General features: G+C 32.2%; 3 protein-coding genes across 4 annotated transcripts; all 3 read right to left on the bottom strand.

Annotated features, from left to right (window-relative positions):
* Positions 1-2,698: 2,698 nt before the first annotated feature.
* Positions 2,699-6,655, bottom strand: LOC104823452 (transcription factor bHLH7-like). The gene is made up of 7 exons (XM_010555027.2): positions 5,788-6,655; positions 5,437-5,553; positions 5,007-5,132; positions 4,831-4,896; positions 4,663-4,728; positions 3,935-4,012; positions 2,699-3,161 (listed from the first exon to the last, which is right to left on the bottom strand). Exons 1-7 carry the CDS (start codon positions 6,094-6,096, stop codon positions 2,925-2,927), a joined length of 999 nt encoding a protein of 332 aa, XP_010553329.1. The 5' UTR covers positions 6,097-6,655; the 3' UTR covers positions 2,699-2,924.
* Positions 6,656-10,771: 4,116 nt separating this feature from the next.
* LOC104823443 (40S ribosomal protein S3a-1-like) lies at positions 10,772-13,171 on the bottom strand. The gene is made up of 7 exons (XM_010555017.1): positions 13,063-13,171; positions 12,864-12,911; positions 12,205-12,310; positions 11,695-11,832; positions 11,403-11,588; positions 11,107-11,307; positions 10,772-11,017 (listed from the first exon to the last, which is right to left on the bottom strand). Exons 1-7 carry the CDS (start codon positions 13,071-13,073, stop codon positions 10,922-10,924), a joined length of 786 nt encoding a protein of 261 aa, XP_010553319.1. The 5' UTR covers positions 13,074-13,171; the 3' UTR covers positions 10,772-10,921.
* Positions 13,172-13,743: 572 nt separating this feature from the next.
* LOC104823428 (serine/threonine-protein kinase Nek1-like) lies at positions 13,744-18,771 on the bottom strand. Of its 2 annotated transcripts, none has more exons than XM_010555006.2 (15): positions 18,422-18,771; positions 17,167-17,291; positions 17,001-17,067; positions 16,851-16,916; positions 16,714-16,760; positions 16,558-16,603; positions 16,400-16,480; positions 16,267-16,309; positions 16,123-16,172; positions 15,956-16,037; positions 15,825-15,874; positions 15,671-15,744; positions 15,513-15,564; positions 14,991-15,401; positions 13,744-14,739 (listed from the first exon to the last, which is right to left on the bottom strand). In XM_010555006.2, the coding sequence occupies exons 2-15, from the start codon at positions 17,250-17,252 to the stop codon at positions 14,074-14,076; spliced, it is 1,821 nt and encodes a 606-aa protein (XP_010553308.1). In that variant the 5' UTR covers positions 17,253-17,291; positions 18,422-18,771; the 3' UTR covers positions 13,744-14,073. The 2 variants fall into 2 exon arrangements, with proteins under 2 accessions (XP_010553308.1, XP_010553302.1); XM_010555000.2 differs by having other exon boundaries at positions 17,167-17,295; positions 18,422-18,770.
* Positions 18,772-24,750: the final 5,979 nt, after the last annotated feature.

Below are 24,750 nucleotides of genomic sequence, written 5' to 3'. Positions count from 1 at the left end.
AGCGGTTTCGGGTCGGGAAAAATACCGTTTTAACGGTTCGGTCTGGTTCCGAAGAACCGAACCGAAACGCCCAGCCCAACTTTATATAATAATCTTAAAAGAAAATAAAGAATCAAATTTTTATTATTTTAAAAAACATTTAAAAATGGTATAAATACGCTTAATTTAATAATTATACAAATGATAATGGTTATAATATAATATATTTGATTTTATTTTTTAAAAATAAATCTCTTAAATCTATATAGATAATAATAGAGGTGAGTTAATGATAATAAAACAGACTCTTCATCATTATTAATAATTACTTTTAATAATTATATATTATCAATATTTTTAATTATTTAAAATAAATGATCCATAGATTTTGAAACTATGTTCATTGCACCATTCGCACATATCAATAGACGGTCTTATATTTGAAAACAGATGTAACATGATTCTGGCTCATGAGGTTCTTCAAAAACGCATGCAAATGTTCAAATGACGTTCATGATGTTAAATGAAAGAAACAAATTCTTGGGTGCCTAGGCAAAGGATGGGGTTAAACTTTTTTTAAATTTAAATTGGAATTTTTATTTGAAGAGGTTCCTCTATAAGAGATATAGTTTAGCCAAAAATTCGCTGAACTTCCATATTATAAAAACAATGAAAGAAACAAAACTTAGTGTTATAGAATGAAGATAAAACAATTTTGAGTTTGATTTGATAACCAAAAAAAAGTTAAGAATAGAGGTGTCAATTTTAATCTGAGATCCGAAATCTAGTCAGGTTCAGCCTAAAAAAATTTCGAATTTTTGATCGGGCTTCGTAGCGGATCGAAAACCCGATTTTTTTTTCAAAAAAATTTAGTAAAAAAATAATAAATTTCTAAGAGTAAATTTAATGGGTCGGCCCAACCCGAACCCAAATCTGAAGTTTATAGAGTCGGGTTTCGAGTTTATTTATTTAGATCCGAAAAATCGGGTCAACATGAATTCGAACTCGAAATCCTTATGGCGAGTGCGGACTTATGCCAAAACGGCCAGATTGACATCCTTAACTAAGAAGTGGCAAAAAAAACAACACTTATTGGTTTGATCATATATGGGTCAATATTTTTTTTAAAAAAATTCATCTTGTAACACCTAAACCCAAAAATAGAAAAAATAAAAGAATTCAGATTATTTTTATCATAACTTATTACAATATGTCTGTTGGATTGTCTGAGAGGATATCTAAACGATCATAATAGACTGTCAAGAATTAATAGAAAATATGAAATAAAACTGTTAATAGAATTTATAATATAAATTTTAAATTTACAATTTTAACGTAATGTTTCATCGGAGAAGATATTTAAGCCAATTTGGCCCATTGGTGCTTCCCGAGCAAAGCGGTCCAGATTTGTCAATATTTGCTGGCCGAAATTCAGATTTCATATACAAGACTATCGTTATCCAACTAAGTGTATTTAATTTATACAAGTTCATACCCACCAATTTAAACTAGTTTGAGGGATTAAATGCCTTAAAATTTAAAACTTTTTCTGGCATTTTAATGCGTTCATATCATAATTAAATCATGTCTCAATTAGAAATCGATATTTCTAATTTATTTATTTTGATATTTTTAAAAAAATTATATAATCTAGTTTCTATATAGGATGTCATTTGATTCGGACATGGACCTAGTTTTTATTAAGAAAAACATTAAGTTTTTTAAAAAAGAATTTATTTTTTATTTTTTTTAGTTGTTTTTACGTTCAATTAACTTAATCGAAACAAAAGGTGACTCAACCGGTAAATAATGAGGTAAAACTCATTTCCAATCCAAGTTCGAATTCCTTCAAGAAAACTCATTTACCTGTATTTCTCTAATATTTTGGGAAATGTAGTTGGTTTAAAAGTGTGATAAATTTTCTGATAATAAAAAAAATAATTTAATTGAAAAATTATTTTCATTCAATATCATATATAAACCTGAGAAAAGCCTAAGAAACAAATAACGTATCATACCATTCACTTTTTTCGTAAAGATAAAATCATTAGTAACACTATTATACTTTAAATATCCAAAAATGAAATTGCCCAATCTCTCAATTTTTAATTCATGGTGGCATATAAGGAACTATAGCCACAAGGAGAAAGAGCTTTGAATTATAGAATAAAAAAAATTTACCTTGGAATTTCAAATTTCCTCCAAATTTACATGAAAATGTTCAAAGTATTGATCATTATTTTCTTCACCTTTCCATTTAATGTCCCCACACCCCACCATCAGATAATAAAAAGAAAATGTAACATAAAAATATACAAAAAGGAAAGAAAAAAAAAATCAGACTTAAACATCAAAACGTATATCTTTGGTAATCCACCATTAATTTCAACGTCGCATTCAGAAAAAAAAATGGACCTATTTTATGATTTATCATCAAAAAAAAGGAATGACCCTAAATTTAAAGGTGATGATTTCGGATTTCGATTCTATCAGGTTAGTTTTTAATAGTGTTTTTTATATATATTATATACTATATTCATTTATATATAAATTATTTAATTCCAAACCTATTCGAATTCTTCCCATTCAAAATAATTTTCATTTTATTTTACTCAGATTCAATTAGAATTGTATTATATTATTAAATTTCCATTCCATTTTATTTGCATCCTACGGAAAAGGAAAGACTCACAATAAAAATGTTCAAATCCAACTCGAATAAATAATGCCATTATATTATTATACCAATATATATCACCAAATATTCAACATAAATAAATTCGAATTTCCATTAAAAAAAAATCCAGAACGAAAAACTTCCCCGCCTCCTTTTTCCTCTTCTTTTTTGTCCCGGCCCCTTACATTTTCAAATATTACATATATATCCCGTCTGTTTATATTCTTAAACCAGAAGTCCTTTCTTCTTCTTTTCTAGTTTCCGGAGGCTACGGAGGGTTGTTCATCTCGGGTTTGGGGATCATCGGAGGTTGATCAGAAGAAGGTTGCGGATGCGTACTGAAAATCGCAGAGGCTAACGATACAGGCATTATGCATAATGCTTTCGACTGAAGGAATTGCATCGCTGCTCCGACGTCTTCTTCCATCAACTTCGCTACCTGCTCTTCCGTTCCATCGTTCGACCATCTCTCCCACGCCGGTTCGCTTGTTCCACCGTCGTCCCCCTTATACATCGCAAGAGTGGAAAATTATTAACAAAAAAAACACTATATAGAAAAACTCGATAAAAAAACGCGAAGAACCATGGCCATAGAAGTCATATATGGTTAAGAATCTGAAGTTAAGTTGCATTCTTGGTCTTGATAATATCCACCAAGATTTGGGTCTACATTTGATACAGAAGGTTGATGAATTGAATGGCAAGACAGTCATAGAAAAGGATTTAGGGCGTTATTTGCAACTCACAAGAATACTGGGGCTAAAATATACTTATCAAATTTTTATGCTTTTTAATTGTGTTATAATGGTAACTTATGAGGATCCATCAAAGGAACTATGATTGGTCATCACACACTAATAAACTTCTTGATATATACCATATCATGAAGTTTGAGGTTCAAATTAAAATTTATGGACAAATTCAGGGCTAAATAAGCAAGGACCAAAAAGACCGAGTTTTTTTTTTGGGGGCGTTCAAGCAAAGTAGAAAAGGAAGAGAAAGATGACGATAAACGACACGCAATCGGAAAACACGATAGAGATTGTATTTTAGATATATGAAACACTAAAAAAAAGATTTGGCAAAAGATAATCACTTGCGTCCAAAAAAATTTCAGCTTTTGGATGAATGCGTGTGTATGTATCATGGATCATGAACACGACGTGTGATCAAAATAGACTCGACAGGGCCTATATGTTATTACGCAGAATTAAGGGTTCAAAACGAAACGAAACAAAACTGGTTTTCGGGTTTCGGGGTTTAGAGTTTAAGTTATACCTCCACCGACGGTAATGGAACATCGGCAACGAGCTGAGCAACCGCTCCTGTTGCGCCCAATCTGCTCATGCTCAAGACCTGCCAAGGAAAACGCCTGAACCGGTTAGAACATAACCGGATAAGACCGGTTTAGGAGAATCTTGGTGCGGGTGGTGATTCTGTGCGGAGCTTTGCATCTGAGATGCGGCCCTACCAAAAACTGAGGTCACTCGGCCCTACCATGATGCATTTGGAGAAGAATCGACAAATTTTGTAACCTTTTACGATCTTTGAATCAATTTGGACCGACGAAGCTTCATCCATATAGGATGAGGACTAACACAGATTCTTAACGCTATAAACCCAACTGTAACATAGACCAGTGGCACCCTCTACAAATCTGTTCACCGATATGAACTCGTGTTAAACCGCAGATTTATGGGGAAAAGTAGTAAACCGAATCAAACTTATCGGTACAGACATGAATGCAAGTACAGTAAAGGTAAATCAATCATGCACAGAGCGAAAACCGATGAACGAAATTAAGCCGAAACAAAACCGAGACTTTTCCGGTATAATATAGAATCAAATAAACCGACACCCGGTTACCAAAAGTGAATCTTAGAATGCATTTTATGCCCGAGAGCCAAAACTTTTGTAAATCCAAACCAAAAAAAGTGTACCCCCAAAATTCTTATCAGATGAAAACTTTACGATCCTCTGTGAACCACGGTGTTGAAAGATCGTACCTTTACTTGGAGACGAAGAAACTTGACGTAATCCACGATATCGTCGAGCATAGCCGCTCGATCCGTCTGCAAATAATGCAACAAAGAGTTGAACTTCGCTTCGAAATCACGAAACCCAAAAGCGATTCACGGAAACAGGAAACGAAGCAAAATGCAAAGACTCGTGACCTTATTACAGGTAGGAACCAACTCCTGCAATGCTTTCATTCTCTCTGCGATGCGTTCTCTACGTAACTTCAATGAATTAAAAATAAAAATAAAAATACGTCATCAACGAGTAATAACCCTAAAACCAAGAACAAGAAAATAGCGTTATGGGCATTAGGAAACCACGGATTCTTTACCCTTTCAGCTATGCTGTGAGGATCAGTAGCTTGCCCACGTCTCGCCCGTACACGTGGACGAATCGTCGGTGGATTCAGCGCCGGTGGGACGGTTCCCGGCGGAGGTTGGCCGTGAAAACGTTGCATCTAATTTTCAGCAAACACGTCACATACATATATATATATATATGTATGAAAAAGAGTATAGTTTGACCCTATAATTATCCATCCAAATATATCTAAAGTACCACTCAATAATAGTGGAATTCATAGTCGATACAAAAAGGGGCCAAATTTATAATACATATAGGGAAAAAGGAGGACAAAAAGGTAAATTTCCACATGAAAAAGCTGTGAGATGTGATTATTATTTTTTTTTCATCCAAAAAGTAAGGCCCTTGGGCACTAAGACTATCGCAAAGGGCATAAATGTCCATAAAGTTATACGTACCTGGTGGAGCTGCGGCGGACCCGGTGGCAGATGCGACGGACCCGTCGGCCGGACCGTCGGAGCTTGTAGCTGTCCGAACGCCGGAAAAAGCCCCGCCATATGCAGAGACTCTCTCCCCTGAAAAAGCACATGAAAGTGACCCAATTACCCTCCCGTTTCTGAGCATATTACGAATATGCCATCGGCGGAGGAAGAAGGAGAATGTGCCAAAAAAATGAGGGATCTTTATTCAAAACCTGATGATTCTAAACGAGAAACGAAAAACCCATTTCAGATTTCGAGCAAAGTTTTTAAATTGATTATTAAACATGTGTGAGAATAAACAAATCTATATACATCTTGTTAACTTACATTGATTGAAGCGACTGTAGGAGCAGCATTGTCAGTGTCGTTACTGTTATCAGCAGGCCTGAGAAACCCATGATGTTCCAAGTTTAATCCAAGGCCCATCATGGACCCCATACTCAGTCCCCTGAATCCACCGCCACCGTCGACTCCTCCGCCGGCGGACCCGAGCTGAAGCATCATGGGCATGGAGGAAGAGGAGGAGGTACCGCCGATTTCTCCTCCGCCGCCGCCGCCGTAGCCAGGTGGTACGGCCAGTATCTGTTCAAAGAAATCGTCTCCCATCCCGTCTTGTTGATGATGATTGCCCGACATGGGAACTAAATGAGGAAATTTGCTGTTGGTTTCAATAAACCTAGAGATTGAACGAGGGATTGGAGTCGTGTTCTGTAGAAGTAAAGATTGGAGCTTTCGAACTGAAACCCTAGAAACTCGAGGAAAGGTTGGGTTTTTAAAACGGGGAAACAGGGGAGTAAAATGGCAGAAACTTATAAATGGTAAGTTCTTTCAAATCTTTTTACTCTCCCAGATCCTAAGAATCGTCGGAACAAAACTCAAAACTGAAGAAATTCACACGAAAGACGAGATTTTGAATCCATTGAAGCAAAAAGGACAACAACCAGTTCATGGGTCCGTCTTGAATGAGTGATTCCAACAAAACCCTCAAAGAAAAACTCAGACAAACATTGGATCTGTTTCTCTCTTTTCTCTGAATCTGCAGAAATTAAGAGACGGAATGAGGAGAGGAAAAAGAGTAGGAGTTCACCATCTTTATGAGTCGGTTCTCAATGGTGTGTTTAAGTAGAAAAGAATAATTAATACAAAAATAATAATAATAATAATAATAATTATTATTATTATTATTATGAGGAAGAAGAAGAAGATGGTGGGAAGGAATGTATGTTTCCGACGGAGAATTTTTGGTGGGGTATAAATAATTAATAAATGGGAAAAGGAAAAAGATAAGGGAGTGGCAAAATGGTAGTTTACGGGAAAATCAAGGGAGGGGTTTGGGAATTGTTGGGGAAATGGGTGTCATATCCAGAACCCGATAACCCGCATAGTGTTAATTGTGGGTTCCAATGCCTTTTATTTATTTATCTAAATTTTTTATAGTTTAATATGTTCGAGTTTAATTGTGTATGTCAAGTACTTTTTTTTAATAAAAATTTCCATGAAATTTTTCGAATATATAAAAAATTTAATTCGAAAAAAATCAAATATATATAAGCCCAATATAATACTATTTTATCTAAAAATTTAATTTCATTCTAATAATTTTAAATTTTTAATATTGAATAGGGTAAAACACATAAAAAAAAATTTCTAACTTACAAAAGGTGTAAAACTATTTTTTAAACTTTTTATTTGACAAATTTATTTCTAATTAATTTATAGATCAACGTCGTTAAAATTTATTATGTAATCAATTAACAAGTTTGAGAATTATAATGATATATTTTACAAGTTTAACAATAAATTTATCAAGTAAAAAATTTAAAAATTATTTTTCTAAACTTATTATAAGATATGAGAAAAATAATATAGAGTGACAAAATCTTTACCGGTTAAAGAAAAAAAATTCTAAATGACGGTAAGATCCATCAACGGCATAGAAACCGAAACATATCATATATTATGTATATTGATTTTTTATTCGTTTAACTTCAATTCTTCTTAAAAAAAATTATTTTAAATAAATTTATATATATAATTATTATATTTAATTCAAATGCATTTATTAAATCTCAATATATATAATTGATTTTTAACTTACATATTTTTCGTATAAATGATATATTATTTATTTTGATTTTATATATTTTAACCATAATATCTACTATACCATATATAATAATTAATATAAAATATATTAGAAAATATTATTTTATGATATATATATATATAGTCATTAGCATATTTTAAGATTACATATTTTGGGGAGAAAAATATTTACATATCACAATTATGAAAAAATTAATTTGAAACTAAAAAAAATAGGTAAAGAGTTGAATATTGGGAGAGGGAAAGTTGGAAAAATGAAAAGTTAATTCCCTTTTCTTTCGAATTATTAATCAAAAGAATATATATTGGGTGGCTTTAGGGTTATGGGTAAGGGTTTTTTTACTTGTAAGTGCCTTAATTTTTTAATTAAAAAAAAAGGGAGATATGATTCATGAAAGGATGTTTTTTATTAATAAAATCAAAAAGAATTTTGACAATCGGAGTGGTATTCCCTTATTTAATCACAAACTTTAAAAAGTACTAGAGAATAATTTTAATTTTAAAAATTATGCAAAAGTTTCTCATATAATCCAAAATTTTAAAGGAGATAATAAATTTATTCAAAGGCAATTATGAGAGCAAAAAGTCTAGCAAAGCTAAGCTATATTTATAAAATCATTTAGTATTGTACAATATCGGATAAATCGTATATAAAAAATTCATTACGCATTTCGAGTTGGGTTACTTTTAAAAACAATTTTAATTATTTAATTTTTATCGAATTTCCATTTAATTTAGATTTTATTATAATATCACTTTATTAAAAAATATTTTTTACTTATATTTAAATTTTCAATTATTTTCATATTTAGGTACTATTTGATTGATTGATTTATTTATTAAAATAAATGCAAGCGTTTAGGACTGTATTTGAACTATATAATATAATACAGTCATCTCAACTTACTTCAGATTGGAATGCTAAATAAGAATGCTTCTTTTACGAAATAAAAGACTTGACAAAGTTCTTCATTATTATTCAATTTATATGTCTATTGTGTTTAATAATATGCATTAATTATTATTTTTAATACTTTTGAATTTTCTGTTCATTTATAATGATAAATTAAGGTAGTACAATGGGTGGTTGATAATCATACGTATATTGGATATGAATTGTATTCAAGCGTTCTTATTTGGAATAAAAGACTTGACACATCATTATTACGTGAATGCGTACGAGTTATAATGAATCTCATATAATTATTTGCTATAATCTTTAGATATGATATCACTAGCTATAATAAATATCCTTCGTATTGTAATCTCTTTAATAAGAAATAATATGCTACGATCGTCAAGATTGTATTCGAACACGTTATGAATTGTATAATGGATAATAAATAAACGAGATCTAATTTATCATTTATGAGAGAAATATCTTTGACCCTTGGAATTATCTAAACTAAAATGTGTGAATATATTATGGATGAATCAATAGAGATTAGTATCATCTCTCAAGTCGTTCCACTTAATGAACGAATCATCAATTGAATTCGATTAGGGTGATTATTTTCATACCATATATTCAGTATAGATATCATGATAATAAAAAAAAGATTATAATAGAAATTACTACTGGTTAATTAATGATAAATCAATAATTCTATTTATGAATAGCTCGTAATGTGTTATAAGAGATCAATTGTGTCTTATAGGCCTAAATCGGATATTGGCCCATAACCATATCAAATAAGCCTTTTGGGTTAGAAATTTATGTTTTTCAATTCTTATTCCACTACGTGAACCCTAATAATCACAAACTTTACATTGTGAAACCCTGATCGAACCCAAACCCTAGTTTTTCCGACAATATATGTATGTATGTATGTATGTATGTATGTATGTGTATATATATATATATATGTTTTAAATTTATTTAATTGAGGACGTGGCAAAATCCAGTAACACGGTGCTGATTTTATTTTATCAACATTCTGTCGTCATAATCCGTTAGCATTTAACGATTTCAACAGTCATAATAATTAGAACAAAGAAAACTAGAAATTGATATGTTTTTTTTTTAAATTATAGTATCATTCGTGTATATGTTTTACAATTTTATTTTTATTGATTTAAAAAAAATAGATATATGTTTGTATATGTTTCGATTTACTTTTTTACATTTGCCAAAACAGGGCCCTGTTGCCGTTGTGTGGCTCATTCATTTCCCTGAAAAACTTGCGCGAAAGAAGGGGGCGGGGACCAATTCAAGGCTGTGTGACGAACTCACCAATGTATTTTGTCCATTTTCGGAATATAAATAATAATAATGGCCATAAAAAGATACGAAATGTCTAAAGTTTTTTGCATTATTTTGATATTCATGAAAATGTTTGCAAGTGCAATTACCCAAAATGTCAAACTTATTAGTTTTTCTCTTACACTTTTCCCACCAAAAAAAATTAAAATTAAAAATAAACATTCTCTAAAGAAACTAAAATATTAATTTGGTTTTAAGAAACACTTGTTCATATATATATAATATGACTTCACATTTTACCAAAACAAAACTCTCAAAGTTTATAAATATGTATGCCATAAGAAATATTCTACTAACGGAAATAAATATTATATCTTGCAAAATACAAGCATTTTGATTTAAACTTGGATTGATGTAATTGTTCTATGTTCTTTTTCATGAGTAGCAAGACTGGAAATGATAATTGTGTGGGTTTTATAAATTTTGGGTTCTTTTTTTTTTTACTGAAAAACAAGAAGAGAACCCGCTCACATATAATATCATCAATTTGTACAAATATATTATATAAATACATGAACTCTCTGAATTTTAAATAAACACACGAATTCTTATAAAACTGTAAAAATTCTCTTATAGATCGTGATGGCATGTTTGATTGAATCCAGCGGTGCTCGTATTGGTTAGTGCAGACAATTTTAATATTCCGTAACGTTCTTGGAACATTACAAACGATACGTCGTTAAAAACGGATTTTTGCAAAATTGCATGGTAATCTTTAGGAGATTCATTACAATCGCATTCAATAAAAAAAACCAATATATATTCAATATTTAACCATTGTTTTTATTGAAGAATTAATTAAAAAACTCGCTCAATCCAAATAATTAGCTTTGAAAAATCATACATAACCAATTTTATAAATCAAAATTCCAAGTATTCGGTTCATTTCAATTTTTATAATCTAACCAATCAATCTAGCGAGATCGATTTGTTGGTGTTGTGAGAGCAAAAAGCAAGGACTTAATGTTCTTAGGGTTCCGAACCCAAAATTAAGACAGAAGTATAGTTGAAGACAAAATCTCAAAACACAAGATAAATAATCCCAAAACATGAAGGAAATAACAGTCATCAGAAAACGATGGAAGCCAACCTTCAAGCTCCAATGACCTCAGTCGGCTCCTCCGCCATCGGTTCATCTGCCGGCCTCTCGACCTTCACTCCGACGTCCTCCGAGTAATCTCCATGCACCTACACCCACATTTTGATGATTTCATTCGTGAATCATGGATGATCGATTGTATTCGAGTTTGGAAATTATACAACGATTTTCGGTTTACCTCCATCAATTTGCCCAGATCGAATTTGGGTGCCTTCAAGATCTTGACTTTCCTAATGAAAACGTTCTGGAGAGGATAGATGCTCTGTGTAGCCTTCTCGATCTCCCTACCAATGGCCTCAGGGATGAACTTTGCGACAAGATCTTTCAGATCACATGATGAAGCCTCCTTAACCATGATTTCCCTCATCTTTCTACGGATCTAGATGATACATTGCACAGGAAAAAAAGGAAATATCGATTTGGATCATTGCCCGTTGTATGGAAAGAGACCTGACAACATAAGATGATACTAACCTGACGGATCTGGCTGGATTGAGCATAGCAAGTCCTCTTGACCTGGTTTGCCCGTCTCTTGGTGAAGGCAATGCAGAACAACCTGAGGGTGTAGTTGTCGGTGGTTTTAACATCGACATGGGCCTCGATAAGCGTCTGCCACTTCTTTACCAATGACCTCAGCTTGTCAGTGGTGAAATCCATTCCCTGTGAGGGCAAGACAGGACAGGGCAGTGCAAACAATCCAGTTAGGTTGATGCATCGGTTAAAAGGAAGAAAATTCTGTCCTTTTCAAGGGTATGTCGTGATTTACCCAGAAGTTGGTAAGGACATTCCTTCCCTGGACGTCTTCGGCTCTGAGACGGATCTTCCTGTAGGCGTTATCCTCATCACCTTGAAGATCAGCCAGAGAAACCTCAAAGACTCGGTGTTTGAGTCCCTCGGATGCAATCTGAAAGATAGTGAACAGGTCAAAACAGACACCAACATAAACACACAAAAAATCGTTCTTCTGGAATGTGCAGTCACCCTCAGGCAAATCATTTATTGTTCCAATGACACCGTCAATGTATTTTTTGTTCTACAATAGAATACACAATGTATGCGGACTTCAAGATCATCTCGTAGTAATCAGTTCACAGATATTGGAAACAAACTATAGATAGCTGAAATATGAGAAAACAAATAAAACTTAAGCAACTGTAACCATCTCGAGCATTTAACCCCAGGAAGTCCAAAACACCTTGCATACTAATTAACGGCTAACTCTCTTAGATTCAGACACAGAACACACAAGAACACAGAACAGGAATAGGAACTGTACCTTAGTACCCTGTGTTCTGGAGACCAGGGTCTTTCCGACATTCCTAACAGTGAACACAGACGGCGCCTTGATGTCATACCAATCCTTCTTGGAAAAAGGATCAACTCTGAGACACATTGATGAATGTAGTACATGAGACTAAGCAAACATCTTAAACAAAATACGTAAACGTACACTCTCAGATAACAAGCATGGTATTCGCAGATTAGAAATACATATAGAACAGGAGAAATTGAATTTACAGATTCACAATTTATTCATAACAAATAAGTTCAACAATAACAAATCAAGAAAATTTACAACGCTTCACGCACTGTATCCACCACATCTGAGACTCGAGAAAAAGTATTAAATTAAATAGATACAATAATAGGGGTTTCATTCCTAGATTTTATAAAAAAGGTATTCACAATCACAAGTCCTCAAATGATGAACATAGAACGGGTCCAAGCCATATTCATAGATTTGTTCTTCATAGAAAGTCCGACAAGATCAGCAAGAACACGATATTGACTGGGGATTGAAATTCATAATGGACACATTCCGCACGGGTAAAAGAGGTAAACTTTCAAATCATCCAAAGGAAAAAAAAATCAACAAATATATCAGAAACTAAACTTTTTGTATCGGAGAAAAGAGATCGAAAATTTTCCACTTACATCTTCTTCTTCCCTCCTTTCCTTCCCTTGGAGATCCTTTTGTTCTTCCTGCGAACAACACGAAGAACCACAAATCAACACAAAACAAAAGAGAGTAAACAGAAAGACAAGTAGAGCAGTATAGAGAAGGGGCTGAGTTTATCACAGAGAGAGAGAGAGAGAGAGAGAGAGAGAGAGAGAGAGAGGACGACAAAGTTACCCGACCGCCATTGTTGCAGCTGCGGAGGAGAAACCCTAAAAGTTTGAGCTTGTTCGTATACAAAGAGCTATCCGCGTCTTAATCTTAGGGTTTTGTTGGTTGGCTCTAGAAATTTTCTTAAATATCATTCATCAAACTAATCTGACCGAAGATGGGCTTAGCCCATTATGTATTTATGGGCCACGACAATTATATATATTACATAATTTATAAAAAAAATCGTCACAAATCACAATGTATATGTATATATATATACACATATATGTACATTATTTCAGCATTGCATAGCGTCTATCACAATTATTGTATTTCTGAATATACTTGTCTTCAAAAACAATTTGTTGCAAATTCATTATTTTCTGTGAATTTAAAGCTCAATATTATATATGATTTTTTGGTTGTAAAGTTGAGTATTTTAAAGTCATTTTCTAAAAAAATAGTTATTTTTAAATATCAATAAGCTATTCTTTTAAGTAGTTGGTAGAGGTTTTATTATAGCTATAAATTTAATTTATTTGTTAGATTTGATAATTTGTGAATTTGCTGTTAAACTTGATAATTCATACGCAAAAAAAAAATAACGTTTTTAATTTGATCCCAATTTTGTTTTTACTGAAGTTCAGGTAAACTTTAAGATATTCATATCAAACAAAAATAGAAAAAAAAAATGGAAATCTGGAAGATAAAAAAACATAACGGAACTAAACCGGTAAAACCAGTGGAAAGCTACAGGTAAGATTATCCCAACAATACAACTTTAGTATTCCTCCTCTACTAAAACCCTTGAAGCAAGTCGGGCATAAATCCAAACCAACTCGACCGGGGCATAACCGAACCAAACCGAGCTAAACCAAATTCTACCGAGATCAGTTCCTAATGTTTCTTCTCCAGACCGAGCCACTGAGCATAAAAATTCAGACATATAACTACTTGAGTTCTGACTACGACTATTTTCCAACAAAGATCGGTTAGAAACGAACCGAAAGATGATTTCTTGGGCGAGATCGAAGATCAGTCGCTCTCGTGTTTGGCATTGGCATTCTCCTTCAAGCTTTTGGCGATCCAAATCGCTGTTTCTCGGGGAGAAACCTTACCAGGACCAAAAGGCTTTAGCAAAACGTTGAGTTCGTCGTATCTCTCCTCAACTAACAATCTCGCGCTGAATTCGAGCAGACCCTCCAATGCTTCAGCCCGTTGCCTATACGATGAAGGGTCAAACCTTCGTCTTCTCGTATCCGAGGACATAGTAGCAGTAGTAGCCCGGCTCGAGCCACCGAGGGTTGCATTGTGATCAGAAAATGACAAGTTCAGTTGGATTCCCTGCCATGTTGTCTCTGTGAACCCGGGCTTGCTTGTCTGAACCATACATTTGTCTTTCGTTATGGAGCGGTCCTTCACTATGTTTTCCCGGGGCGAGCCAGTTGAGCCCTTGGATGATGTTTTCCCGTGCATCGGAAAGAAGAAGATGTCTTGTTCGTACGAGGCTAACGGGAAAACAGCTATCTTGTCAACTCGTGGCTCATTAATGGAAACTTCAGGAGACTTCACGTTTTGTAAGATACCAACTGTAGGGTTATAGGCCGCAGTTTCTTGGGTTGTAGCCTTTCTCGGGAGCGGTAGAGAAGCCCGACGAGCTGAAGGTGCTATCTTCTTCGGGGTAACACCTGAAACCGGATGCTGAAACGTAAAAGAAAATCAATGTCAGATTAAGCTCTTTGCCCTGACGAACGAGGGCAATACCAGATTAAGCTCTTTGGAACGCAAAAAACAAAACCCGTGATACACACAAAAGAAATCGAATTGCGGACCCTAATGTTCCAATAAACGATTCCAATTCCAAGTTCACATGGTTACATTGTTCATATGGTATCGATAGCGACTACGATACCTTAAGTGACACGAAAAAGAAAAGGGTAAGATTTCAATACCGAGTGGCTATTCCTTCCTGGCTTCATCAATCTCCTGGATGCGGTCGATGCCTTTTTCAGAGTATATTTCGAGGTCTTGGAAACACTCGAAGTAACAGGCTTACATATGACCTCTCCATCATTGCTGCTTTCGACAGATAAACCCGAAATTTTTCGGCTCATATATTTGATGGAAGATACAGAGTCTTCCTCAGCCTCGGGATTCAAAGCTCTATCATTCCTGACAGAATAGCGTCGTCTGTCTGTAAAGGGTGGACAACTGACAGTGGGTTCAGAAAACCGAGTTTTCTTCACAATCTTCTTGGATCCCGGCCATTGTGAAGGCAATGTACTGCGTCTCGGGTTATTGAGTCTGAGATTGACATCGAGAACATAAGGCTGAAGATGTGGATGTCTAATCAGATCTGAAGCCTGCAACAAAAAACACATACATTGCATAGTTAACACTTAACATACACGAGTAACAAAAACTACAGCTACAAGCCTCAGTTTGAGGTTTCAGCTCGGTAAGGTTTAACGTACAGATGGCCTGAGTTCCGGGTTTTTTCTCAACATGCTTTTGACAAGACCTCGGCTGAAAACAAGGTACGGTACGCAAAAGGGCATCAGAAAAACATTGCAAATGTAAAGAAATTCGAGATATCTAAAATACAAACTCGAGAATGAATAGATAGACTCACAATGGACCGGAATATTTTGTCGGAAGCGGAGCCACAATAGACTTGTTTATCTTGTTTATGAGTGCTTGCATGTCCTAATCATCGTAAATGGTATTAAGAATAGATTAGAAATGATTTTAAGGTCGGTTTTTTAAGATTTCACATGGTAACTTACAAATGCTTTAAATGCCGGCTTAAGAGAAGTCATCTCATACATACAGCATCCTGTAATAGAGAATTCAAGACCAGGTGGCTACTAGATAATGAAAGTAAATAATCTCTTCCAAGATTTCAGAAACAACGTACCTAAAGACCAGATATCGGATTTAGAACCGTAAGGAATATCGGCCAAAAGCTCCGGGCACATATAGCTGGGAGTCCCGACAACCTAAAATTCATCCGAAAGACATTCTCAGAAGTAACACAAGAAAAGTAAACGGCAAATACGTATATAGAAAAGCTGTGTAACTCACGGAGGAAGTAAGATCATCGGATGTTAGAATCTTTGCAAGGCCGAAATCACCTGCCGAGGAATCAATCACGGATTATTTAAATTATTATGAGTTTTTTTTTTCTGGAAATGTATCAGTGAAAGAAGGCTCGAAAGATATGCTTACCAAGGCGTATATGGTGCTCCTTGGTCAAGAATATGTTAGAACACTGCATAAACATAGAAAATTATAATAGCAGATCGAAAAAATCTGAGCTCTCCGGGTTCGGATTTTAGAGACGAGAACCTGTTATTGGTACCTTGACATCACGATGAAGAATATGGTTAGCATGCAAGTACTCGAGGGCCATTAGAAGCTGAACAAGCCACTTGCATAGTTTCTGAGAAAAAGAGAAAACACCGATTCAAGATTTATGATTGCATAAACAGAAACCTCCCCAAAATCACATTAACACACCTCTTCGGGAAAATGCACAGCATTAGCTTTCTTGATCGCTTCCGCCCTGTAGCGTAAGAAGAATGTGAAACCCTTCGACTTGTATTAAGAAGCCACAAGGATGGTTATATGAGAAAGGATCAAAACAACGAAAATAAAAGGGGACAGGGAGATTACATGTCTCCTCCTTCACAATAACCTATGACAATACACACATAGCAGCCCTACCAAACAAAAGAATAAGAGATTTTTCAATTCACAAGGTGTGAAATGATACAAAAGTTTTGTTAAATCTAAAGGCATGCTCTTCTTACCTTTTCTACCCACGAGTCTTTGTACTCGACGATAAATGGATTACGCATTTTCGAGATGAGCTCCATCTACAGAAACCCAGGAACGTAAGATCAAACCATGCGAAAAACACAACGCAAAATGGATCGAGTTTTGAGTGGTAGTGTGCCAACCTCCTGATGTGCAGATCTTCTGGTCCTATCGGTCTGTCGGGCAAGACGTATTTTTTTCAAGACATACCTAATGGAACCGAGGAATGATTCAGAAACTGTTGAACATTTTTTGTAAGCAGGATCTATGGTATAATTGGCCAAAAGGACCGAAGTTTTCATAGCTCACTTTTTCTTTTCGTGCTTATGCCTCACGAGAAGAGCTGAACCGAAAGATCCTTTCCCTATTTGCTCGAGAATCTCGTACTGGTCCATTGCTAAAAGTATCTCAAGTATGTTGGTTATTTGTTACTTCTACCTAGAAGGAAACATAAAATGTGTCCGTTGTTAGCTTCTCAGTTACAAGAAAACAAGATAAGATAAAAAAACCGAAAGTTGCCCAAGACACAACAACGTCCAAGAAGAACGTAAAACCAAAGAGTAGGTAAACTATATCTCTGACAGAAAACGCCTGAAAGAACAGCAAATAACCATTAGATTTGACTTTTAGCATATAATCACGCAAGAAATGAAAACAACTCGAGAGCAAAGAGTCGAAAAACATTCTCAATTTCAGAAAAGCTTTTAATCTGGATTACATATGCACATGTCCACGCACATATCCATACACACATTTATGCATATGTGCCGCTGAGAACCATGTTTATAAGTCAACAAGCACAAAATTATCTAGGAATCATTACAGAAAGGCATCTTGCATTACCCATGACAATAAGGAAATGTTTTAAATCCAAACATTTAATCAACCTAAATAGACAACAAGAACCATCCCCATAATTCATCGTCTCATTTCATGAATTCAGCATATAAGTGTCTCAAAGCACTGACACTAAATGATCAAGGCACCGGACAACAAGAATCATCCCCAACATTGTGTCATTTCATGAATCAGCAGGCATATAAGTGTCTCAAAGCAATGGCAATAAAATGTTTGGAGCCCTGCCTCTTGACATTGTAATTATATCTAGCTAAAAAGTTCAAGTCGATGACTTTCAAACAGAAATCCAAACACTTTTGTTCCTGTTCTTCTGGGATTCTCTGAATCTGATTTTTATGACAGATCTGAACAGAGATGGTAAGTAGTAGCAAAAACAATCAAAGAAAACAGCATTAGTTGAACTCCTTTGTCCAAATAGAGAGAAAACACATGAATCTCCGACAACTATAATGCACAAACAGTAAGAAAGAAGAAAGCTAAACTGGGTTCTAATTCCCAGCTACAACTTGACCAGCCATTAACCCTGGCAAACAGAACCCGCAAATTCCAGAGAGAGAACAAACAAAACACACAAACCCTAAAATGCAACTTACAATTACAATACTCGAATGCAATAAAACGAGAGAGAAATCACAAATTTCGATTTCCAAGGATAAAAACAAACCAAACCCAGAAATCTCAGACGCATAAAGAGAGAGATACTGACCTAATAAGATTAACTAAGAAACAGAGTGAGAGCGTCAGAGACACAGAGAGAAAGAGAGAGAGAGAGAGAGAGAGAGAGAGAGAGAGAGAGATCAGAAGGAGAAAGAGAAGGATAAGAGAAATGGAGGCTTCAGTAAGTGAGGAGAAGCTCCCAATTGACAGCGTTCAGGCAACATTAGCAGACGAACAGGAAAAAGAAGAGGAAGAAGACGAAGAAGCATTAGCTGAAGTTTCTTCTTCTTCCTCCTCCATGAGCAAGTTAAGTTGCCGTGGGGAGAGTGAGAGGAAAAGGACAAAAGTTTCCTAGAGAGAGAAAGTGGAAGGAGGAGATTAGAAGACAGCAGATTTAGTGCAATTAATGGTGGCTTTTTTAGAGAGAGAAACATCGAATTGTGTTAGCCAAATTATTACTATTTATAAGTGCATTTTATATTATTTTCTACGGTCAAAAAGATAAATAAATGGACCATACAAAAATATTATAGAAAGAAGTTAGAACTAAAGATCTATTTGAAGATGAGAACCCATGGCATTGTTGTGTTTTGGTCAAAAAGAAAAAAAAAAGGAGTTAAGGCTATGAAAGGAAAAATATTATGTGAGAAGATTATAGAAAGTTAAAATATTAAAATAAAGTTTATTAAATATAACAAAAAACGTTTATAAAATAAGGTTTGTATTTTTTATTGAAGTGAATTGGATAATATATAACTATATTTAAATAAAATTTGATTTGATGTGTTTTAAATTTAAATTAATTAAATTAAATTTTTTTAAAATGTAACATTTTTAATAAAAATAATAATTTTGAATATAATCCAAATAGATAATTACATTTAAAATTTCTAAATTCGAAATAATTTTAATATGCTATAAATCTATGTTTATACAAAGATATAGCATCGATTCGTTTTTTAAAAATAAGTTTAAAAATTTTTAACTGGTTCAAAAACAAGTTTGACCTAGACGATTTGGGTCAGACCAAGTCTAGCGAGTTCATGAACCAACCGATCTTCGATTTTACAAACATATAAATTATAAATGTAATTTAAAATGATATTTATTTTTATTTGAATTATTAATTATAATTTTATATTTGTCTATATTTAATTTATTCATCATTATTGTATTTTGAATCAAAACATTTATGTTTTGTACTGTATTGTTTTAGGGAACAATTTTATTTTTATTTGTGTAATTTGGATCAAATTGAACCCAACCGACTAGTTTTACATAAATCGGTTTTCTAAATTTTCAAATATTTAATTTGATAAACAATATATATATATATATATATTTGCTAATCTATCCATATTTTTTCATTAAAAATTCAACTACCAATTTTTCCTGTAAAGTTATATTACATTCGACACTTAATACCGTTCAATCACGAGCGATGGGTGGTCAAATTGTCCTTTTTACCTATTTAGATGGTCGGCTGTACAATATTTACTCAATTACTGTGGATCTAAAAGGAATATAGATTTGACCATTAGACATATAAATAAAAATTCACATCTATAACTATTTCATTTTCTACTAACATAAAAAAACTTTAAACATATAAATTAATTTTATCATAATAACCCAATTTTACAATCTAAAATAATCCAGCAATTGAGAATAAACATATATAAAAAAAACAACTTTTCAACAAGATGGGGTTTTGAATTAATTTTCAACAAGATTCAGCTGTTTAAACAAAAAATATAAAAAATTTCGGTCAATAAAACCAACATTTTTATACAATTATATTTTGTAAAAAAAAAAAATCAACGAGTAGGATAATATAATAACAGTAAGCATGATAAGCTTCAATTATTTTTTTTATTTTTTATACTTTTTGACAACTTTGTAATTTAATAATTTTAACTATTTTATGTTCCATTTGATGTTAATTTAATTTTTAATAATGGTAAGAAAAAAGAGACAAAAAATGTGAGGATGGCAGGGGGCCCGCCCCTATCTGAGGACCTTTGTTACAATCACGAGGGTTGTGCCCGGCAACCGTATGAATTGTCTAAAATATCCTCCTTTTACTCCTAAAATTTCGGAAAACCCCCCCAACATGGACTCCATTTAATAATGTTCTATCATCCTAGTTGGTCGGGCCATCCAATTTTATCCCAAATTTCCCAATGTTCCAAATTATAACCAAAACAAACCAGATAATTCTATTTTTTATATGAAAAAAAGTAACAGACTTGACTGGATTATATATATATATATATATATATATATATAACAATTTAAATATAAGAATTTGTATTTCAAACCAAATTAAACAAACGAAAAATGTACAAATCAAACCTGAATAAAATATAAATTCAGTCCGGTTCATTGTTATTTGCATTCGGATATAAACTAAAAATATTATTTTATATGGTTTTATTTGAGAATATTATTATATCTTTCCCAACCATCAAATCAAATTATATTTTTAATTGCCTAGAAACTTTTAGGGGAAACTAATAATCATGTCTCAAGTCAATCTAATTAGTCCTTGATTTCATTCATTTTTAAACCACTTTTTGAAGTTATAATAACTACATGCCATCTAATAAAAAAGTAGAAACATGAAAAAAAAATTAAAGTATCTATTGGAAACCTTTTTATGCCCATCTGTCATTTTTATTTTTTATATTTATTTTTAATGTATTTCATGTCATGTAAAAGTGAGACTGGAATTGAATGAATATGTGAGACAAAAAGATAAAATACAAAAAAAAGGTATAAAAGAAAGCTAAAGAATTAAATGGATATGTGTGGGTTCCATGATCTAAGTAACTCACCCTCTCAACTACAAAAGATGCATTCTAATCAGGAGTTGATATTTTGTTTGATCATTTTTATTTTTTGTTTTGAAATTATATAGGTTTGGATTTATTTTAATTTTCTTAGTTTAATTTAAAAGTAATATAAAACAATTACTATCATATCATATTTAATTTTTATATAATTATATATTATCCGATTTAATTTAATTTTATACTTGATAACAAAAAATAGTAATGGAGAAGCATGTTTGTTAAAAAATTCTATCAATAAGAATTCAAATTATATAAAACTGTAGAATTTTTCTGAAAATGGAAATAACATAGACCTATAAACTCAAGAAGCAAAAGAACTACCGACTATTACACGTTACTCTCCGTTTCAAAATATTTGTAGTTTTAGGTTATTTTATATGTTTCAAAATATTTTATAGTTTTACATTTTTAAGACATTTTTTTATAATAGTTTCCAATTTTATCCCTACTAAATTCTAATACATTATTAATGATTGCATTGTTTTTATCATCAAATAAGGGTATATATGACTTTTGATCTATTTTTTAAAAAAATGTGAAACAAATATTTTGAAATGAAAGGAGTAAAAAATAAAATTTAAGAAATTGCTTTAAAGATATGGAACAGAAATTATGAATCTTACCCAAAAATTAGCGAATTAGGGTAAAGAAACCGGCAGTATTTCTATGATGAAAATAAGATTAATGGCTTATTGAAAGAGGCAATAATTTTTAAAACGGGTAATTTATATTTACATACATATATATATATAAACCGATGACATTGGCAGGCTCAAGGCTCAAAGTGCAGATGCGCAAAGGGGAAAATCAAAGTCCATGATGGAGGCCCAGGATGAGTGAACTGATTGTTTCAGATTAAACTTGAAAATAAATTATATATAATTTTTAAATCAAATTAATCAAATATCAAAATAATTAATAAAAAAAAGTTTAGAAAATGAATTTTAATAAAAATCCAATCAAATCGGTTTGGAATAGAAGGCAAACCGAACCAAGATTTAATATGAAAACAGAATCAATGTAGTTTTACAAAAATTTCAAAATGAAAATTTTATGAGAAACAAAAAAAAAATTATGAGTTTCATATAAAATAAAGGAAAGGTGTTATTTCCCTGGAATGATATTGTTGGAGATGTCATTTTATTAATCTAATCCAATTTAATCCAACTTATTTGAATTGGATAATATTATGGGCAGGCTGATCCAATGAATTTAGAATTTTTGAGTTTGATTATTCATAGATTTAATTAACCAAATTAATCTAATAATCCTTTATATCAAACATTACATAATTATATTATAATTTACAGTTAACCTAAATATCTATATATTCTGCTACTTAAAATTTGTCTTCTTTTGAGTAACAAAACTTTAGAACAATATAAATAATATAGTTACATATTATACAATAATATATATATATATATATATGAATATTTTAGTTGTGCATTATACCATACTATTGATGGTATGGGACATGGTACAACGATACCCGTATCCTTCTCAACCAATTACACTACTCGGCCATTTGATTTCCCTAAACAACATCGACTGAATTTAGACATTTGACTAACTCCCACATAAATATTGTTATTTTGGGTTATGGATTTTGTGGTTAATTTTTTTTATTGAATTGAATTAGAATCGTACATTATTTGGGTTTGATTTTGTGGTTTAGTTTGGTTTAGCGAAACGAAAATGAAGAATTATTTTATAATTGATTTTACTTTCATGTACAGAAAAATGTTTAACAACGTGTATCTTTGGTCAAGCCTTTGAATTCTTCAGATTTGTTTCTCTGGAAAATTGAGTACCAATAAATAATTGTACAAAATATTAATTAACTAATTAATTTTCTTGTTATGTTTATCAAAAGATACGACTTGACAGTCAAGAATTCTCGGCGTGTTTTCCTTTTCAACTGCATACTTATTTGTTTAATTATTTATTTATTCCATCTTAGAAACATTCAAATCCATTATGATTTAAGTATCCAATTGAATTTTATAATATACAGTTTATATTTAAATAAAATTTGAATTCAAAATTAATTATATATCTTTTTAAAATTAAATTATATTAAATCAAATGTAATTCGATTTAAAAATAAAATATAAAATAATTAGATGAAAAATGAGATTCATTTTGGAATAGAAGTACATTTAAATAAAATTATTTCCAACAAAAATGAATGTATAAAATAAAATTAATAATCATAATAATATATACAGGCCACGAAACCGTCAAACGTTTAAATGGGCGGATCGAAGACAAGATTAAATGGTTCGAATTCATAGCATTATATGATATCATCAAATACAAAAAAAAAGATTCTTTATAATTAGAAAGTTCACCACCTTTTTGGCCCAATTATATCTCCCAAAAAATGGAAGAATTATTGGTGAATACCTGTCCTCACGCTTAGATTTGAACCCGAGATAAAAATATACTTTACATATTTTATTACCACTAAGTCATTCACATCTAGGTAAATACAAGAAAGTTTAAAAATAATATCATATTTTTGAGCTACGTTTGAAAAATTATTCGGAGAAAGTTTAGAACGATCAATATAATATTTTCCAAGATCATGTCATCTCCATAAAACAAAGTGGTAATCGGAAAGAATCTCAAAAGCTGGTCAATGGGTTTATATATACGTACGCGTTGTCCAAACAAATATCAATTTATTGGAAATTGTTATAACGATATAAAATTGATTTCCAACTTGACCATAATTTCCGACTCGGTCCAAATCAACGTTCGATTCTTCACTATATATATACATATATATATCGCAATTACAGCATACATAGATATATACAGTTTACGTTAATACGAGCGTATAAATGTCTAATGACCGTATATTCAATTCTCTTGTACGGACAAAACCACAGAAAAACTCAAAACACAATTTGAGGAACATGCATATTTTAAAATATATGTTTTTCATGTCACGTGTTAACGTATAAATGTCTAATGACCGTATATTCAATTCTCTATTATTTTTTTTTTTTGCTATTCAAAGGTGAATTGTGATATTTATAGTCTTAAAATTTGATGAACTTCTTAGATGATATAAATACTAAGTACCAAAAAATTATATATAACTAAAAATTATTACAAAAATATTTATTGCTTTTACATAAGATTTTAAATTATATTAAATTATAAAATATTGTCCAAAAGTGGTGGTGCGGGAGAACAAAGTGTTTTCTCACATCCATGGTTCGATTTAAAAAAATAAATAAATTGTGAAAAAAATCATTTTTCTTAAAATTTCTCCGCATTTATTTTATTACATTTTTAATATTTAAAAAAGACCATGTGTATTGATGAAAACGACTATATCTTTGCTGAAGACGATAACAACATAAAATAAAATAAAATGAAAGGTATTAATAGTCGGTGTAAGCTAGTCCGTGGAAGCTTCCCGTAGTTGAATTGAGTCTTTGTAATTTGTCCTCATTTGATTGGCCATACCTCCAAAGATAAGACTTTAGAATATATATATATATATATA

Source organism: Tarenaya hassleriana, unplaced genomic scaffold, assembly GCF_000463585.1.
Source record: "Tarenaya hassleriana unplaced genomic scaffold, ASM46358v1 Cleome1, whole genome shotgun sequence".
Lineage (NCBI taxonomy): Eukaryota > Viridiplantae > Streptophyta > Magnoliopsida > Brassicales > Cleomaceae > Tarenaya > Tarenaya hassleriana.
Note: the sequence above shows the minus strand (reverse complement) of the source record. Positions and strands in the feature narration are given on the sequence as shown.

What these genes read in the sequence shown, in the direction of transcription:
- LOC104823452 (XM_010555027.2), bottom strand. Translation starts at nt 6,096, where the DNA reads ATGTCGGGCAATCATCATCAACAAGACGGGATGGGAGACGATTTCTTT. An exon ending in CTACAGTCGCTTCAATCAAT is followed by an intron (nt 5,554 to 5,787) that starts GTAAGTTAACAA and finishes GTGCTTTTTCAG; the next exon opens with GGGAGAGAGTCTCTGCATAT. An exon ending in TGGTTCCTACCTGTAATAAG is followed by an intron (nt 4,729 to 4,830) that starts GTCACGAGTCTT and finishes CATTATTTGCAG; the next exon opens with ACGGATCGAGCGGCTATGCT.
- LOC104823443 (XM_010555017.1), bottom strand. An exon ending in ATGTCCTTACCAACTTCTGG is followed by an intron (nt 11,589 to 11,694) that starts GTAAATCACGAC and finishes TTGCCCTCACAG; the next exon opens with GGAATGGATTTCACCACTGA. An exon ending in ATCTGGGCAAATTGATGGAG is followed by an intron (nt 11,018 to 11,106) that starts GTAAACCGAAAA and finishes ATGTGGGTGTAG; the next exon opens with GTGCATGGAGATTACTCGGA.
- LOC104823428 (XM_010555006.2), bottom strand. Translation starts at nt 17,252, where the DNA reads ATGGACCAGTACGAGATTCTCGAGCAAATAGGGAAAGGATCTTTCGGT. An exon ending in CATAAGCACGAAAAGAAAAA is followed by an intron (nt 17,068 to 17,166) that starts GTGAGCTATGAA and finishes CGGTTCCATTAG; the next exon opens with GTATGTCTTGAAAAAAATAC. An exon ending in TATTGTGAAGGAGGAGACAT is followed by an intron (nt 16,604 to 16,713) that starts GTAATCTCCCTG and finishes CTTACGCTACAG; the next exon opens with GGCGGAAGCGATCAAGAAAG.